General features: G+C 40.2%; 1 protein-coding gene across 1 annotated transcript in view; it reads left to right on the top strand.

Annotated features, from left to right (window-relative positions):
- LOC123866687 (cardioacceleratory peptide receptor) overlaps nucleotides 1-16232 on the top strand; it is a 117712-nt gene extending 101480 nt beyond the window's left edge. Inside the window, exons 4-11 of the mRNA XM_045908366.1 lie at nucleotides 5762-5865; nucleotides 7042-7135; nucleotides 9834-9929; nucleotides 10643-10843; nucleotides 11690-11791; nucleotides 14533-14713; nucleotides 15174-15318; nucleotides 15991-16232. Coding sequence (XP_045764322.1) covers nucleotides 5762-5865; nucleotides 7042-7135; nucleotides 9834-9929; nucleotides 10643-10843; nucleotides 11690-11791; nucleotides 14533-14713; nucleotides 15174-15318; nucleotides 15991-16077 — 1010 coding nt within the window. The 3' untranslated portion in view covers nucleotides 16078-16232. The remainder of the gene's footprint in view (nucleotides 1-5761; nucleotides 5866-7041; nucleotides 7136-9833; nucleotides 9930-10642; nucleotides 10844-11689; nucleotides 11792-14532; nucleotides 14714-15173; nucleotides 15319-15990) is intronic.
- Nucleotides 16233-17100: the final 868 nt, after the last annotated feature.

Genomic DNA, 17100 nt, shown 5'->3' on the forward strand with positions numbered 1-17100 from the left:
ATCCTTATCCGGTCATCAGCAGCCGCCAACCGCTCACCATGGAGACACAGGATCGTGCTCCACTGCCCCATGCATGCCTCAGGGAAGTCTCGAACTGTACTGTCAACTTTGTACAGCTCAAGGACCCTCAAGAGCCATGAATGGGGCACCGAGTCGAATGCCTTTTTGTAGTCGATCCAGGCGGCGGAGAAATTCCGACGGTTGCGTTTGACCAGTTGGCCCGCAACGGAGTCGATGAGAAGGAGCTCCTTAGTACCACGACTACCGCCCCGACATCCGTTCTGAGCCCCAGACATGATGTTATTCTCGTCTATGTGACGGGAGATCTTGAGGCTCAGAACGGATGTCAGTGTCTTATAGATGGTAGTAAGACACGTAATGGGACGATACTTAGCCGGGTCGATGGCATCGGTGGACTTTGGAGCTAGGTGAGTGATCCCGGTAGTGAAAAGGCTCGGGAGTGCCCTCTGCTCGAGAGCCTCTTGGAATTGTCGAGCCAAGGTCGCATGGCAAACCGAAAAACCTTTCAGCCAGTAGTGATGCAGTCCGTCGGGTCCCGGGCTTTTCCAGTTCGGAGCCCGCCTTACTGCACCAGCTACATCCTCCGCAGAGATGGCTACCGGGTTCATCGGTTCTATTCTGGCACATGCTTCCTCTACCGCCGCAATCCAAGGGCCCTCCTCATGCTCCGCCTCTCTCGACCACACCCCCCGCCAGAAAGCGACTAGGTCGGCCGGGTCCGGTCGCTGAGAGGTAGAGCAGACTGCTGGGCACTCCAGTCTTTTGTAGAACCTTTTCTGATCACTCGAGAAGAGACGATTTTGCTGAAATCGCTCGACTCTTGCCGAGTATCGTCGGATGCGGTTCCCCCATGCAGCGATTTTCTGCTTCAGGTCGTCGATGCGCTCTGTTAGCTTTTGCGCAATATCGGGCTGGTCCAACCTGACCCCACACCCGTTACACGCAACTCTAACAGATCGCACAATCCTTGGCCTAGTGTTGCCCGCCCTGAAGCTTTGCAGTCTGCCAATGAGGACTCTGGCAAGAGTGATACGGTGTTCTATTCTCTTCTTCCAGGCCGGTTCCGCGCTGCGCCTTGTGGCAGCAGCACGCCCCGGTCCCGGAGTCTTGGCACCGATGAATCGGTGCACGGCTAGCGCCGCACCGAAGATAATAGAAGCCGTATCACCCAGGCCAGTGCTGCTCTCCAGATGTTGTGGCAGCATTTTGTTTATGGCCTCAATGACATCCCGCGTCGCTACATTTAGTGTAAGTCGGGAGAGCCGCGGACGATTCTCTAGAGGAGCGCTCCGGATTTCAGAAATCGCCTCTTCTAGAATCCCTCTCATCCGCTCTATATCAAGGGAGACTGTTCCCTCAGTGTCTTCCTCCACAGGCAAATCTTGTGACGTGGTAATTGTCTCCTCGCGGACAGGCGCCGCCTGGGAGACGATTTGCTCTGCGGTAGGTGCTGAGACTTCCGGAACAGCCTCACGTCGTAATCGTTCGAGCTCGGTAGCGTTGAAGATGTTAGAACGCTGAATATACCGAGCCCGGTCTGCCAGGTTTTGTTCCGTGACAGTTAAGTTCGGCTCGAGCAGCAGGAACTCGCGGTACATTGCCGCTCGGTAGCCAGTCCGTCCGGTTTCCCCTCCTGTCGCCCTGTAGTACGCACGCATGACATTCTCGTTCATGAGAGAAGTCCAGCGCATGCGGCGTACACCACCAGCGGCGGGCGCCGAAGATTGGGCCCTGGTGGACCCTGTCGGAGCCAAGCCATCTGGTGGGGATGATGGATATGTCGACCGGCTAGGTGGCAGCGCCGGTCGACTGGTGGCACTGGCGGCCCGCATGCTGCCACGCCCAGCGCCAGCTCCAGGCGCGCCCTGGCGACCCCCAGGCAGCGGCCCTATTCGCTCATTCCTTGTTTTGTTATCCATCATATAAAAGGGGGGGGGGGGGGGGGGTGAGTGGTGGCTACATCACTCGGGGTCCACTCAGGTTCCCGAGGAGGCTGTTTGCGGCCAGCGCGCCGAGCTTTGGGGAACTTGGATGTTGATCAGTTCCCCAGTTCCCTTAGTCGCCTCTTACGACACCCACGGGATGAGAGGGGGTGGCAACATTCTACTCTGCCGGTGCCACACGGCAATTATAATTATTATTATTATTATTATTATTATTTTTAACCCCCGACCCAAAAAGAGGGGTGTTATAAGTTTGACGTGTGTATCTGTGTATCTGTGTATCTGTGTATCTGTCTGTGGCATCGTAGCGCCTAAACGAATGAACCGATTTTAATTTAGTTTTTTTTGTTTGAAAGGTGGCTTGATCGAGAGTGTTCTTAGCTATAATCTAAAAAAATTGGTTCAGCCGTTTAAGAGTTATCAGCTCTTTTCTAGTTTTCTTGTAGGAAAGAAGGTTAGATAACCGTTAGGTTCATAATATTATGTCAATTGACAAATGTCAAGCTGTCAAGGTGGACGTTGCCTAAATACATAATTATTCATTTGAAAATGATGTTTTGGAAAACTCAAATACTTTGGATCGTCGGGGGTGTTATAAATTTTTAATTTACACTTGTTATAACAATTAAATATCAACAGTGAACAGTTCCTGTAGGTACTAAAAATGCGAGTAAGATCAGCCGAAAAGGTGCGCTGATAAACGCCTGTAATTAACGCGTAAGCGCCATGTGCAACACAAGGAAATAAACTAAATTAAATCCCTGTTTTTCTCCTCTTCTTTCTAAAAGACAAATAAACATCATGTTATGTTCCGGTTCACACTCTTCTTTCTAAAAGTCAAATAAACATCATTCTATGTTCCGGTTCAGAGTTTTATAAATTTTCCATCACTTCGTTAAAGTACAAGTAAACGGGCTATAAAAATTGCCTCAAACTCTGCCAACAGCTATTTGATAGCCTAGCAATAAAACTTCAATGATTTTTATCAATGATTCACAGTAAAAAACAGCAACATAGCCGCTACAAAATTGCATTTAAATAATTTCAAAAAACTATCCCGTTTATGTGTTACTGTAATTCTAAAATTCTACTTATAATACTTTTCAAAATATTGCCAAAAAACTATCTAGTTTATGTGTTACTTTTCTAGTCACGCGTTGAATCAAAGCAGCGCATATAATAAACTAAACAAAAACAAGCCGGCCTTTCTTGTACCTAACTTCGCGCAAATCTGGTTATTATTACACTGTAATAAGGCTTACAGAATAACATATTGCTATCCATATTTTCCGTACAAAAACCTCTTGTTACGAGTAGATTGTAAACAACATGGGTTTACGCGATTCACTATCGATGTACGCATGCACGATTTATTTTGATCCCTGTGCTGATGGTTTCCATTTATAGCTCTTACTTAATGAAAACATGCTTTGTGTTTAAATCTATTCAACGTACTTTGTAAGGAACTCAGGATAGTCACTGCGTGGTAGTACTTATGATTTACTAGCTGATACCTGCGACTTCGTTCGCGTGGATGAAGGTTTTTTAAAATTCCCGTGGGAACTCTTTGATTTTCCGTTATAAGGAAATGTAGCCTATGTGAATCCAGGGTATAATCTATCTTCAATCTAAATTTCAGCCCAATCCGTCCAGTAGTTTTTGCGTGAAGGAGTAACAAACATACACACACACACACACACACACACACACACACACACACACACACACACACACACACACACACACACACACATACAAACTTTCTCGTTTATAATATTAGTGTGATGTGATGTGAAGTGTGATAGTGTGATGTGATTTGTTTTGATCATTCTCAATACGTTTTAACAGGGCTCTCTCCGTCACTTGCTCCATACAATCGTAGCCCCAATTTCATTTGAATAATAAGCAACCAAAGTCTATGAAATTTTGCAGACATATTCTAGAAACTAATATCTGTGCCTGTGGTGGTGAAGATTTTCCTAAAATATGTAGTTTTAAAATTACAGGGGCTCAAAGATTTGTATGTGAATTTTTAAGACCGCGTAACTTTGAAACCGAATATTTTAACGGAAATTTGGAAAACCACAGGCGTAGATATTAGTTCCCGGAGCGTTTATACAAAATTCCATTTAGTATGATTGGTTAGTATTCCAATGAGAGACGAACTACGTTCGTATGGAGAGAGTGACGGAGAGACCCCTCTTAAAACATGACCGGAAGAAATATTAAACCCCATCATGCCCCATCAAATAAACTATTTGTAAGAGTCAACTAGCTAGAATATGTATGAAAAGTGTCACGAAAAACTATTTTCATGTAACTAGTATATATTTTAAGTATTTTATAGGTGCTTCGTGAAAATAGAATTTATGATTTATTTTTGTAATACAGAAAAACATTTTTTGTTTGACCTAATTACGGAGTTTTTTTGGGAAAATTGACAATTGAAAGGTGGAATGCTCAATCAAAATAATGTAAAGAAATTACAGAATTTTTCAGTCTAGACATGAAATTCAGAAATGATTTGTTTAGAGTAATGTCTGTCAGTACGGCGCGGCCATTTTTATTATTCACGGAATAGAAACGTATCTTTTTAAAGAAGTTTTCAAAATATATAATAGGTACTAGCTGAAGCCGCGACTTCGTTCGCGTAGATACCTACTTATAGGTTTTTTAAATTCTATGGGACCTCTTTGATTTTCCTTGATAAAACGTAGCCTATGTGTTAATCCAGGGTATATAGGGCAGGTGTCAAATATTATTGTATACCTATTTTGACGTAGGTAGCCCTAAGATAGCCTTATTTTCTTTGATTTCACATCATCATTACTTAATATTTCGACATATGTCGATTCAGGATCAAACCGAGAGTTCCCTCACTCTAGTTCGCTCTGTCAGTGTCGTAATAAAGACCCATAATTATTACCTTTATACCTACCTAATTATTACCAAAAGGCACAAAAGGTTTAGCGTAAACACAAACAAAAATGTATCGGAAAATAAAATTGAAAGGTTACACCGTTACACCATACCACACGCGTGGGTTGAGTTAATAATTATAGCTGTGCGGAAATAGTCTCAAGCTTAGGCCTGACGTCCACTAAAGCGGCCTATTCTTTTAGACAAAATGTTATTTTTAATGTATTAGTGTAAGTAGCTGTAAGTGAGCCTTAAAAAAAATAAAAATATTCGCTTGAAAATCCGCTTATTATACCTTCCCACTTATAAATACTTATACATATATACTAACCAACATATATGTATACTAGCCAACTATAGATCATGAAGGTATCTCTTCTCAGAAAGAGAATGAGTTTGATCCGGGCACGCACTTTAGACGTGTTGTCAGAGTTATACGTGCGTTTTATTCTACCTCAGAGTCTCTATAATATTGTCAATATTTAATATTATCACTATACTTACATTAATAATATTATGTAATTGGTCATATTAATCCACACTTGACCATCTTGATGGACTATGACCTAAACCCTGAGAGAACACCTGTGCGCAGTAGTGAACGGCAATGTGTTGATCATGTTGATGGTGATAGGTAATATTTTAACTAGCTTATGCTCGCAAATTTGTCCGCGTAGATTATACACAAATTTCAAACCCCTATTTTACCCACGGGGATGAACTTTTAAAAATCCTTTCTTAGCACATGTCTACTTCATGATTCATGATTACTATCTCCATACCCAATCCACTAAGTTTGTGTTGTGCGTTGATAGATCAATCAGTATCAGTCAATCATTCACCTCTTTCAGCTATATATATAGATTTTTTTCTTTCAGATTTATTTGTCGGCCTAATATACGTGTTCGTGGACATAGTACAGAAGATCACCATTGCGTGGCTGGTGGGCGAGTTCCTGTGCAAATTCATCAAATTCCTACAGGTACAACAACAAGATGAATGATGCCATACTTTGTCATCCTCATCTTACTAATTGAACCACAGATACGGTCGTTAGACAAAATTATTTTGGTATCCTATATGCAAAGAAAAACCGATGAAGTGCGAGTCAGACTAACACACGAAGGGTTCCGTACCATTGTATAATATATAACACTTTTTAATTTTCTTTTGTGAAGTTATGTTAATGGTCTTCGGATTTTCCCCTTCACTTGTGCTATAAGAGTTTGCTTGCCTTTATGATACTGGGTCAACGGAAAGTACCTTATAGGTTTTTATTCCATTGACGGGTCTTGACAGACCCAACAGACAACGCAGTGTATTATAAGGGTCCCTATGTAGGGTTCCGTACCTAAAAAGGAAAAACGGAACTATAACAAGTGGGGTATCATATGAAAGGGTTTTATCTGTACATTCTAAAACAGATGTTTATTTATTATTATGCTTAATAGATTTTGATTTATCGTGCAAAATATCGGAAAAAAACCCAAGTACGGAACTCTCGGTGTCTGACTCGCACTTGGTCGGTGTTTTTCTCTGGAGATAAAAATGGATGGTTCTAAAAAGTGAGACACTCAGCTTCTTATCTCCCTTTTCGTCGTATACGTCTTTTTTGAGGACCATGACACCTATCCATTTATCACATAATGGGTAAGTTTTACGTGGGATACGTTCACACAATATTGACTCTTAAATTAAATGATTATAATTAAAATACTGTGTAAGTAGATAATAAATCAGAGCCGTTCATAGCGATCAAGAAGTTGGGCGTCATCTTTATTATTAATTACTTGATGATGCCCCCGATTCCGTCCGCGTATATTTAGATTATATTAATAATCCCGTGGGAACTCTTTGCTTTTCCGGGATAAAAAGTTGCCGAAGTCAATTTCCGGGGCGTAAGCTACCTCTTACCAAATTTCATGTAAATCGGTTAGACGGATAAACCCTTAAGTATCCTGTAGGAACTCTGATTTTCCGGGATAAAAAGTAGCCTATGTCCGTCCCTGCGATGTAAGCTAACTCTTTACGAAACATCAAAATCCGTTCAGCGGTTGAGCCGTGAAAACGTAGCAGACGGACAGACAGACAGGCACACAGACACACTTTCGCATTTATAATAGTAGTATGGATTTTATTTAATGTCTTTTCTTCACAGGCCGTAGTGATGTACGCGTCGACCTACGTGCTGGTAGCCCTCAGTATCGACAGATGCGATGCCATTACCAACCCTATGAATTTTTCCCGAAGTTGTAAGTATTTTTAAACTATGGATTTTTTGAAACTCGTTATACCTTTAAAAAATCATAGCATATTTTCGTTTATTACCATTACAATACTACTAATGTTATAAATTTTACACGAAAGTATGTTTGTATGTATGTGTGGACGGTTGCTTGTTACTCTTTCAAAAACTACTGGACCGATTTGGCTGAAAGGAATGAGGATAGATTATGGCTACTTTTTATCCCGGAAAATCAATGGATTCCCACGGAATTTTTAAAAATCTTTATCCACAGAAACGAAGTCGCGGGCATCAGCTAGTAATAAATAATATAAGATATACTTAGGTGGATTTGTCATAAAGTAATGAATTAATTTAGAAACGTGGCTTAACCTCATTTATCAAAATCTAATGAGTAGTTGGGGTATTAGAGGGAACATGTGAATAAACAAAGATACGAACACACATAGACTGCTAACCTGATGATTTTCCCTTCGTCGAGTATACATCGTCAATCTTCACCGAAAATGAATAAAGAGGTAGTTAGTACCTTGCTATATTTTGTTAATCTGCTAGTTTGTATAGGTATATGTGGGGGGTAGGTTATTATCGCCACATTTATAGTCCCTATAGATCGATCACAAGGACGATGTCGTACGCAAAAGCTAGTTTATTCATAATTTACATGATAACGTTAATATTAGCCTGAAAAAGCTCTAATTACGCGAACTTCATTAAACTTTTATTAATTAAGACACAAACATCGCAAAATTAGTACCTACCTATGTTTTTAAGGCCGTATTTTAAGAGAAAGTTTCCTTGAATCAGGACATTTTAACAAGACTTTGCTCTAAATAGTAGGAATAAAGCTGGTAATAAACAACAACGAGGTCCTTTAAATCATTACAATGACGAGAACTTTTGGAGTAAATTAACGTACTTACTTGCCTTATGTAAATACAAGTGGGTAAGTACAACTATCATTACACAGCTGTACTTTAGTCTTTAACGAAGTTTTAATAGGTACAGTGAGCGCAAAATAAATACTCTAATCCGAAGTTGCGAAAAAAATTTCCGTAAAAAACCACCATAGATATGTTAAAAATATAGCATGAAGTTTCATTACGTCACTGCGTTAGCGTCGGAAGCGAGGCTGCGAAATTTCAAACAATCTTCAGTTTTGCCGACACTGCTGTTTAGAGTGAAGCCACACGATGCGTTGCGTTGGCGGTACGGCGCCTTAGCGGTGCCGCTGCGTCATCATACATAGAAATCACTGTTTAGTGCCAAGCAAACAACTTGGATTTGAAGCAGCGTAGTGCGAGAAAGTTGGTGAATCCGGGAAGCGAAAGTCAACATATCAACCAATCGCGTGCACTTGCACCGACTGAACAACCAATCGCGTGCACCCGCCATTCACCAGCCAATTGGGTTAGTGCCCAAGTTCTTTGCCGGGCACTATACCGTGCCACATGATGCGTTATAACGGCGTCGGACGGCACCGCACCGCACTCGCTACGGACAGTTTGGGACCCGAGAGACGAAGTGGGGAGGGGTGGCGCACCACCTCTCCCACAACGCAACGCAACGCAACGTATTGCAACGCCATACTTTTTGCCGGAGCGGCAACAAAATGTCCGTGTGGTACCCAATACTCAAATCCACAGCATCAATCGAAACATCAGGAAACGCATCGTGTGGCCTCAATCTTAAACAATTTCTAATTTACATAGACAATAATTTTATTTACTAACATTAAACAGTTGGCAAAAGGCTTAATTAATCTGCAGCCACATATCAATCCCTTATCTGCACGAAACCTCACTCACGTAGTCCAAATCCCAAATAGACATAGAATAGCTTTTATTCCGAATACGATGTGAACAAAGCCATTGCAGTAGCCTTGTGGGTTTTAAGCCTCTTACTCGTTAGGTGGAAATTTCCTGAAGGGAACAATAGGCAGCAAAAATTATCGTCTGGTGATTCTCGAGCATGAATTTCCTACTTTTGAGGAAATATTTTTTTTATAGAATTTCCTTCAAGAGTGAGCTGGCTCACTGTAAGCCTCAGTGTGAAAGTGAAGTCAGACTGTATTTTTAACCCCCGACCCAAAAAGAGGAGTGTTATAAGTTTGACGTATGTATCTGTGTATCTGTGTGTCTGTGTATCTGTGTATCTGTCTGTGGCATCGTAGCGCCTAAACGAATGAACCGATTTTAATTTAGTTTTTTTTTGTTTGAAAGGTGGCTTGATCGAGAGTGTTCTTAGCTATAATCTAAAAAAATTGGTTCAGCCGTTTAAGAGTTATAAGCTCTTTTCTAGTTTTCTTGTAGAAAAGAAGGTTATATAACCGTTAGGTTCATAATATTATGTCAATAGACAAATGTCAAGCTGTCAAGATGGACGTTGCCTACATACATAATTATTTATTTGAAAATGATGTTTTGGAAAACTCAAATACTTTGGATCGTCGGGGGTGTTATAAATTTTTAATTTACACTTGTTCATTTGACACTATGCTGATAATTCACTGTAGCTACTAAGCTAATCTGCCTCCGCGATGCATAGTGGCGTAGTTACATAATAACTAATACATGATAATATAAATAAAAATAGAAGGACGAAAAAAATAAAATAAATAATCACCTGCAGAGTCGAGTCAATGTCTACTCATAGAGCAGTAATAAAAAAAAAAAATTTAATAAAAATCTTATTTTTTTTTTCAGGGAACCGAGCGAGGGCTCTCATTGTTGCAGCCTGGGTTATAAGCACGGTGTTCTCTATTCCGATACTTGTGTTGTACGAGATAAAGGAAGTACAAGGTAAGTTGAATCGGATCTACTAGGTACTTATATACCTTTTTTCGAGTTTTCGCAAATACACCTTGATATGCAATCAGGATTACGAAACAGCATTCAGCGTACATAGTCTTGATTTTGTATTTTCGAAAATAACGTTCATTTTTAAATAGTTTTGACTTTTATCTAGATATAAATTTTGAGCCCAAAAAAATAACATAACTAACTAAACCGAATATTTACCGAAGTAATACCAAATTATTATTATTGGGAGTTCATAAAATATAACAGAAATGCAGTGATAAGAGCTTCAAAATTGTGTATATTTAAGTATAGCATAGCATAGCATATTTGATAAATCCATTCACATAACATGAGAAAATATGAGAAACTTTCAAACCACTATCTACCCATGTGTTCAAACAGTCCTTCGGGTTCACAGAAGTTCTTACGACTTCATTTTCGAGATCAGCTGTTTGCAGGGTTGTCACATTGGAGTTTAACTTAAATCCTCCAATGTCCTACGGGTATCACGCTATGAGGCTCACTATTTTTTGGTACATCTACACATCGGTCCTAACCTCAGCATGCGGGGATATATCGGACATCACTTAACACCTTTTATAAAAAATAATTTGAATTTGAATTTGAATATTTTATCATAGGAGTAAAGATCACAGATATCCCATAACCAAAAGACAAGCATATCTTTAACGTAAAATGTCTCCTTATTTCAGGACAGCTTCAATGCTGGATAGACTTAGGAACAGCGAGCGGATGGCAGATCTGGATGACGTTAGTGTCAATCATGATCTTCGTGCTCCCCGCGTTGACCATCGCTGGCTGCTACGCGGTTATAGTGCTGACTATATGGACCAAGAGCAAAGCGGTGGTTATGAGCCCGCCCATGAACAATAAGAGAGGGAAGATGAGAGCTGGTACGTTGATCCTTCCTCGTAGCTTTAGTTTTAAGTAACGTAATTAATTATCACCACTACATCGTACAAGTTTAACAATTTCGACCATCAAAAGGAGTACAATTGTACCTACTTTGAATAAATGATTTTGACTTTGACTTTGACTTCTCCAGTGTTTTGGATTATGTCTTGTTAGGTCTTTGTCACCCTTTATGTTACCCTAGGTTATTCGCGCAAGCCATTGTCGCTTGCTACACTGTTATAGTACTGATTATATGTTCCAAAACATATCATCATGTACACATAGGTGGTCATAAACCGCCGATAAACAATAAGAAAGGGAAGATGAGAGCTGGTAAGTTGATCCTTTTCCAGTGTTTTGGATCATGTCTTGTCAGGTCTTTGTCAGCCTATACTTAGCCTAGTGCTGCCCACGTACATTGCTGTTTGCTACGCGGGTATAGTGCTGCCTGAAATATGTACTAAGAGCAAAGCAATGGTGATGAACGCGATTTACATCCAAGAGATCCTACGGGATTTTTAAAAACCTAAATCCTCGTGGACGAAGCCAAGGGCATCACCTATTTGGTACACAGATAGCTCGCATCCTGAAAAGGGATATAAGCAACACTTTATCCCAAAAAATCAAACAGTTCCCACATGATTCCTAAATCCAAATGGAAGAAATCACCAGTTAGTTTATAATAATAATACATTTTTGAAATCGAATATAAACAGCCAACCCGCTAATGCAAACCCATGATTGATAGACGAATAGTAGAAAGAGCCACGAGAATGTACGCCGGCATGCCAGGAACTTGAAGAATTACAATAAAAACGTTTAAAATAAACTTTCTCTCTTTTCAGGGCAGGTGGAATGCGACCCAGATTCAAGGCGCGCCAGTTCTAGAGGATTGATACCGAGAGCCAAAATCAAAAGCGTCAAAATGACTTTTGTTATTGTTTTCGGTGAGTAGGAAATTCTTGTTTACGAATCGTTAATTGAGAAGATTATTATACAATGTATTCTGTATACCTACATCAAGAGTTGAATCATTTACCAGTGCTTTGAGTTTTCACATTAAAAACATGAAAGCCGAGTTAGGGCGCGTTTCCACTCTGTCGTGGAAACAAGAATTAGTCGTTACAGAATTACCTAGTTGAAACACGATAAGAAATAGTCGTGTGATTTACAGCATTATGTCTTGTATATTTGAATGGATGTCCATACATAGGACGACATTTACTGTCGTCCACAACTCTTTTCTGAAACGTTACAACAATAAATTACGGTGATAACATAGTGGGAACGCGCCGTTACTTTAATTTGCAAGGTTACAAGTTACAACATTATGCGACCTGATGCGACCACCCTATTTATTACTCGTTAACTTGACTGAAACGGCTCGTTAGGTAGGGTTGGGTTGCAGGAGTTGTCATTTAAATCAACTAATTCAACATTGAATTAGTTGATGCACTCTCCCGTTATATTCGCCCTACCCCACGAGCCATCTCATTCAAGTGACCCACCTATAGTATGCGACAGCGATGGCAATCTGGGTGTAGACACCCCGCACACCCTCTCCTCGTAAACCTGGTGCGGGGTAGGTGGGGGACGTGCGGTTGTATACGGGGTCTCCCCTAGCCTCATGTGGGGTATGTGGCTAGGGGAGACCCCGTATACAACCGTATACAATTGTCTTCTCGACCTGTCGCGTAATTTACGTACAGGTAGGTACCATGTAGGTACTGCATGATAGATTTACTAAACGGCAACGCACATAATTATTATTATCATGTTATTTGACTTTAAATAATTGGAAAGTTACTTCTAGAAAAGTATGCAGATCTATTTTGACTTTCTTTTCTATATGTTAATTGTTAACATAAATAAACTGAAAAGCATTAACCATGTTATGACAGATTTAAAACGAAAGAAATAATAGATTAAAAATAAAAATCTTTCATCTGTAGATATATCAAACGGCCTGATGTAACGAATTCAGCGAACAACGTTCTGGCGGAGCATTTCACACAACGACCGGCCTCAATCCGGTTCAAGATCAAACATATTTATAGATTTCGTAGACGTTAACCTCAACTTCCTGACTGGAAGTACAGTTTAACAATCATACAGTTGGGTTGTTTTTAAGCGCTACACTTTTGCTGACTGATTGTAGATTAGACGTTGTTATCATTTGGCTTGACTATCCGCCTGCAATCCTCCTTCATCTTTCTCGTACACTCGTAAGGATATTTCCATAGTAGCCTTACTTTAGATCCATCCATGGTAAATTTCATCTTGGGTATCCCATGAATATGAGGAATTTTGAGTAGCTAGCACCGGGCTAGTACTTTTCTACTATTGCGCCTCCACGGGGTTCTAAATTCGTTATTTCGCAATCAAACTCAAATTCAAATTATTTTTATTCAATTAGACTTTTACAAGTACTTTTGAATCGTCAAAATCATCTACCACTGGTTCGGAATTCCTTTCCTACCGAGAAAAACCAGCAAGAAACTCGGCGGTTGCTCCTTGACTTTGTCATGCGCAGTCGAATATGCCGACCACTGGACTGTGGCAGTGATAACTCAATACAGAAAATGAGAGTGATGACATTGTCTCAAAAGCATGGGTGGATGATAATAACAGTCGCATTTTACGACTGCTCTTGATGTGGGTGGTACTGGTATATTTCTGGCACTGAAATTCATAACTTAAGCGGCGAATAAGGATTTCTTTACCCTACTGTATAATTGCTAAATCATGGCGATACATTAAATACATCTGCTAATTTGACAGCATGTTTATTATACTCATTCTCCTTTTCACTAATGTCAACGCCTACGCCGGTAAAAAAATTAGGAGCACATCCAATGTGGTAATAATGATAATAAATAATTTATTATTATTATCTATGTATATATGCTATATTACCGACATTTTATTTCAGCCTAATTAAATATCTAATTTTGCGTGGCCTTATAACATATTTTGTTGATCATTAGTGGGTAATATACCTACATTTCATCTAATATAACACTATGCACGTCATAATTTGTTGAAACTTCTGCATATTTTCGGTAATGAAAACTTCTATTGAACATAGAAACTCCTCTTGTCTTTATTTTTTTATATTTTGTCTGGTGGGAGGCTATAGTCGTGGCTAGTTACAACCCTACCAGCAAAGGCGTACCGCCAAGCGATTTAGCGTTCCGGTACGATGCCGTGTAGAAACCAAACGGGTATGGTTTTAATAAAAACTGCCGCACCTCTTTCGGGTTAACCCACTTTCATCTTAGACTGCATCATTACTTACCACCAGATGAGATTGCGGTTAAGGGCTAACTTGTATAAATAATATAAATAGTAAAGTAGTAAATAAATAGTAGCGGGCTAACCTGAAGAATTATGACAGTTTCATTAAAGCCCATACCCCTAGTTGGTTTTCTACGCGGCATCGCACCGGAACGCTAAATCGCTTGGTGGTACGGCTTTGCTGGTAGGGTGGTATTTAGCCACGGCCGTAGCCCCCCACCAGACCAGAGACTATTTAGAAAATACCCACCAGACCAGAGACTATTTAGAAAATATAAATTACCAAACTGCCTTGCCGGGAATCGAACTCGGCACCTCCCACTTATAAGACCACCACTACGCCAGGGAGGCTGACAATATTATTTTTAATCAAGCTCTTTTTCATTTCCAGTGTTCGTACTCTGCTGGTCACCGTACATCGTGTTCGACCTACTCCAAGTATATCACCAGATACCAACGACACAGATGAATATTGCCATCGCGACCCTCATACAGAGCCTCGCACCGTTGAACTCCGCTGCAAACCCTTTGATATGCTGCATGTTTTCTCCACACATTTATGCTAGTCTAAAGTAAGTTGCAACAACTTAAATTTGGTGCTGAAACCACACTGAAACCTTATTTTTTAACTTCAACGATAAAGGCATACACTTGACTGCAATCACACTAAAAAGTAAGTGATGATACAGCATAAGATGGGACGTGCCTGAATGATGTACAACTCTTCTTTTGAAGGTTTCTTTTGGGAAAAACGGAAGCCGGGTGTGCATTCCATATTCTATCAATGCGTATTAGAAATGAGCAAGCGAATGGCTTCGTACGAGTTTCTGAATTTCAACTATGTAGAGCAACCGTAAACCCATCCGGAGTTCTTTTTCAAAGGGCCTCTGCTCTAATGAGATTCATGGGTTCCGAAATTAGTCAGGCTTTTGTTTAGAATAATGGACATCACTCACGATAGTTTAAACGTTAGAACAGCTTCTAGGATATTCTAGGATGAGATTTTTCAACAGGTTTCCTCAATAATTTCAGACGAGTGCCCCCGTACCGCTGGTTCTGGTGCGGCACGCAGCGCAAGCGACACGTCCGGGGAACCGCGCGGTCGCGCTCCGACTCCACCGGACACTCGGACCTCCTGAGTTCCACTCATGCGAGGCGGTCGCATTCTGTTGCTATGGTAATACTTTTTGTCATTTTTTAGGGTTTTGTACCTCAAAAGGAAAAATGAACCCTTATAGGATAATTTTGTTGTCTGTCTATCTGCGTGTCCATACCACTGGTTCTGGTGCGGCACACAGCGCAAGCAACACATCTGGAGAACCGCGCGGTCGCACTCCGACTTCACCGAACACTCGGACCTCCTGAGTTCCACTCATGCGAGGCGGTCGCATTCTGTTGCTATGGTAATACAATTTGCTAGTTATTTCAGAATAGGCCCTCAAGTGTAGGTACGTACTCTCCATGGTCACTCTAAGTTGCGCGTGAGAGCATGCTATTACAATCAACATTAGCGGGCAGGATATTATACTCAAGAGGGATGCGTAGGTAATTGTGAACAACACGAATTTACGCTTGGTAATACGTTAATTTATTGCAAAATTGATATTTTTTACCAAACTAAACGATTTTGAAAGCTACTCGCATAAGTCATATAGTTATATCAATGAGCACCGCTCACTAATCGTAATCTTGGAACGTAAAAATCTGGAACTTGGAAGTAAATAAGGAACTCAGGAAGTAGGTACGTCAATCGTGCATCGTGAATTTGAGCTGTCGACCTGCCGGTTTTCAGTCTACTCCTTATTACCGTAGATCTATAGAGCCTCATAAATTCTTTTTTTATTTGCAGATATTAAACCGCACTCGCGGCAACAGCATATCACGCTCACAGGACACGCGCCGCACGCACCACGTCACGCTGCCGCTACGCGACTGACGTCAGCCCGAGCTGACGTCCGACGTCATGCTGTAAACTGATGCACGCTACACTTCACGAATGGCAAAACGTTCAAACCTTTAACCGTGCTTAGAGACCAACGGCGTAGTTCACGACAGTTAGGGAACTTGTAATAAAACTAAGCTTCGATGTCACTGGCAATGGTTCAGACGGTTAGTTAGTACAGTTGTTGTTAGAACTTGCTGAAAGGCTTCTGACATAGTACCGTCAACGGACAATCACAGGCGACTCGTGAATAGCATTACAATGCAAGCCAGGCTAACTCTAATTGCAAAACTCGCTAGTGGTAGTGGTGCCGTTTTGCTGGCGTTGTTATTGTAATAGCAGCAACAAACTTGCCTATCTACCTACATATTAAATCCATTCTAAGTAATATTATACGAAAGTGTATGTGTCTGTCTGTTACAGATCTTGCGGTACCTACAAAGATAGCATAAACATAGACTACTTCTTATCCAAGAAAATCATATAGATCCCATGAGATTTTAAAAACCCTAAATGAACGCGAATGAACTCGCGCACATAATTTAAAGATACATAAAATATATCTAGGTTTATTGACAATACGCTTAGCTTTAATAAAAGAAAAAAAAGAAAAAACCAGTATTTTTCTCAACGATCAAATTCACTGTTACAAAAGTAAGTGTAGCGTGAATCTGTATAAATAAACGAATACAGACTTCTTTACATAATATAATACCTACGTAGTTTGTGTAAAGAACTGTTAGTATAATAACTTATTATGTATTTACCTCCATAATAATGTGAGGTATTTATTATACAGTATATAATTAATATAGGTAATTAGTATTACGGTTATGGATCTCTTGCCAAAAATATTTTGTATGCATTGTAAATTTGCACCAATTTATATTATGAAAGTTTGAATACCTACTTAATAAATATAAGATAATATATTTTGTAACTTTGAGAGAGTATATTTTTTAAAGTCAAAAGTGTCACGAATCTTGTACAAATAATAATTATTATCTTTGGGTATAA

This window comes from Maniola jurtina, chromosome 7 (genome assembly GCF_905333055.1).
Source record: "Maniola jurtina chromosome 7, ilManJurt1.1, whole genome shotgun sequence".
Lineage (NCBI taxonomy): Eukaryota > Metazoa > Arthropoda > Insecta > Lepidoptera > Nymphalidae > Maniola > Maniola jurtina.